Source organism: Castanea sativa, chromosome 7, assembly GCF_040712315.1.
Source record: "Castanea sativa cultivar Marrone di Chiusa Pesio chromosome 7, ASM4071231v1".
Lineage (NCBI taxonomy): Eukaryota > Viridiplantae > Streptophyta > Magnoliopsida > Fagales > Fagaceae > Castanea > Castanea sativa.
Genome location: NC_134019.1, coordinates 45,462,570 through 45,463,490, shown reverse-complemented (window position 1 = coordinate 45,463,490; position 921 = coordinate 45,462,570). Strand labels below are relative to the sequence as shown.

Here is a 921-nt window from a genome sequence, read left to right as displayed (position 1 = left end):
ATGTCAAATCTTGCAAAATCTATCTTAGGAGACAACCACATGATAACTATTTTATCTGATTCAAGAAGTGAAAGTAGATCCATTTCTGAGTTCATGTTTGTTTTTATCCTTGTGGTCCAGGCGTACTCGGTGATTTATGACTTGTAACCAAAACTGGTAGGAATTGCTGTGTCCTGAAACCAGAAGACAGCTTATACTTAGTGTGAGATAGTATTCATTAATTGTTGGCTCCATGAAACCATGCATGCATCTATTATTAAACATAACTAACCACATGCTTTTGTATTGGAAATCCTTACATAAGGAAAGCAACATTAAATGGAGTGTTTCATACCTTGTGAATATATATAAGCAAACAATTTTCATTGCCTTTCAATTGGCACACAGAACTACTTTCTTTCTTCCTTTTTAAAATTATTCCTCTCTAATATACATTGTAAGAGTTATTCCTCTCTAATATACATTGTAAGCATGATCAGCCCCAAGAACCTCCTCAAGATGGCAAGAAAGTGGGAGAAGATTACTTCCATAGGGAGGAAAAGAATTCCATTTCGGAGTACGAATGATTATGTGAAATTTGAAAGCTGCAATACCTCATCATCAGTGGCTAATAAAGGCCATTTTGTTATCTACACCACTGATGATAAGCGTTTCATGATGCCCTTGTCATATCTAAACAACAACATCTTCAGGGAGCTCTTCAAGAAGTCTGAAGAAGAGTTTGGAATATCAAGTGATGGGCCAATCACATTGCCATGTGATTCAGTCTTCATGAATTACATAGTCTTGCTCATCCAAAGAGGTGCAGCTAAAGATTTAGAGAAAGCATTGCTGAATTCCATTGCTACCAAGTGCTGCTCTTCAATTTCTTCTTGCCATCAAGGATTTGCAGGCCAAAATTTAGTTCTTTGTGGCTACTGA

General features: G+C 36.6%; 1 protein-coding gene across 1 annotated transcript; it reads left to right on the top strand.

Annotated features, from left to right (window-relative positions):
• The first annotated feature begins 471 nt into the window (after window positions 1-471).
• LOC142644559 (auxin-responsive protein SAUR68-like) lies at window positions 472-921 on the top strand. Its single transcript, XM_075819144.1, has one exon. The coding sequence runs from the start codon at window positions 472-474 to the stop codon at window positions 919-921; it is 450 nt and encodes a 149-aa protein (XP_075675259.1).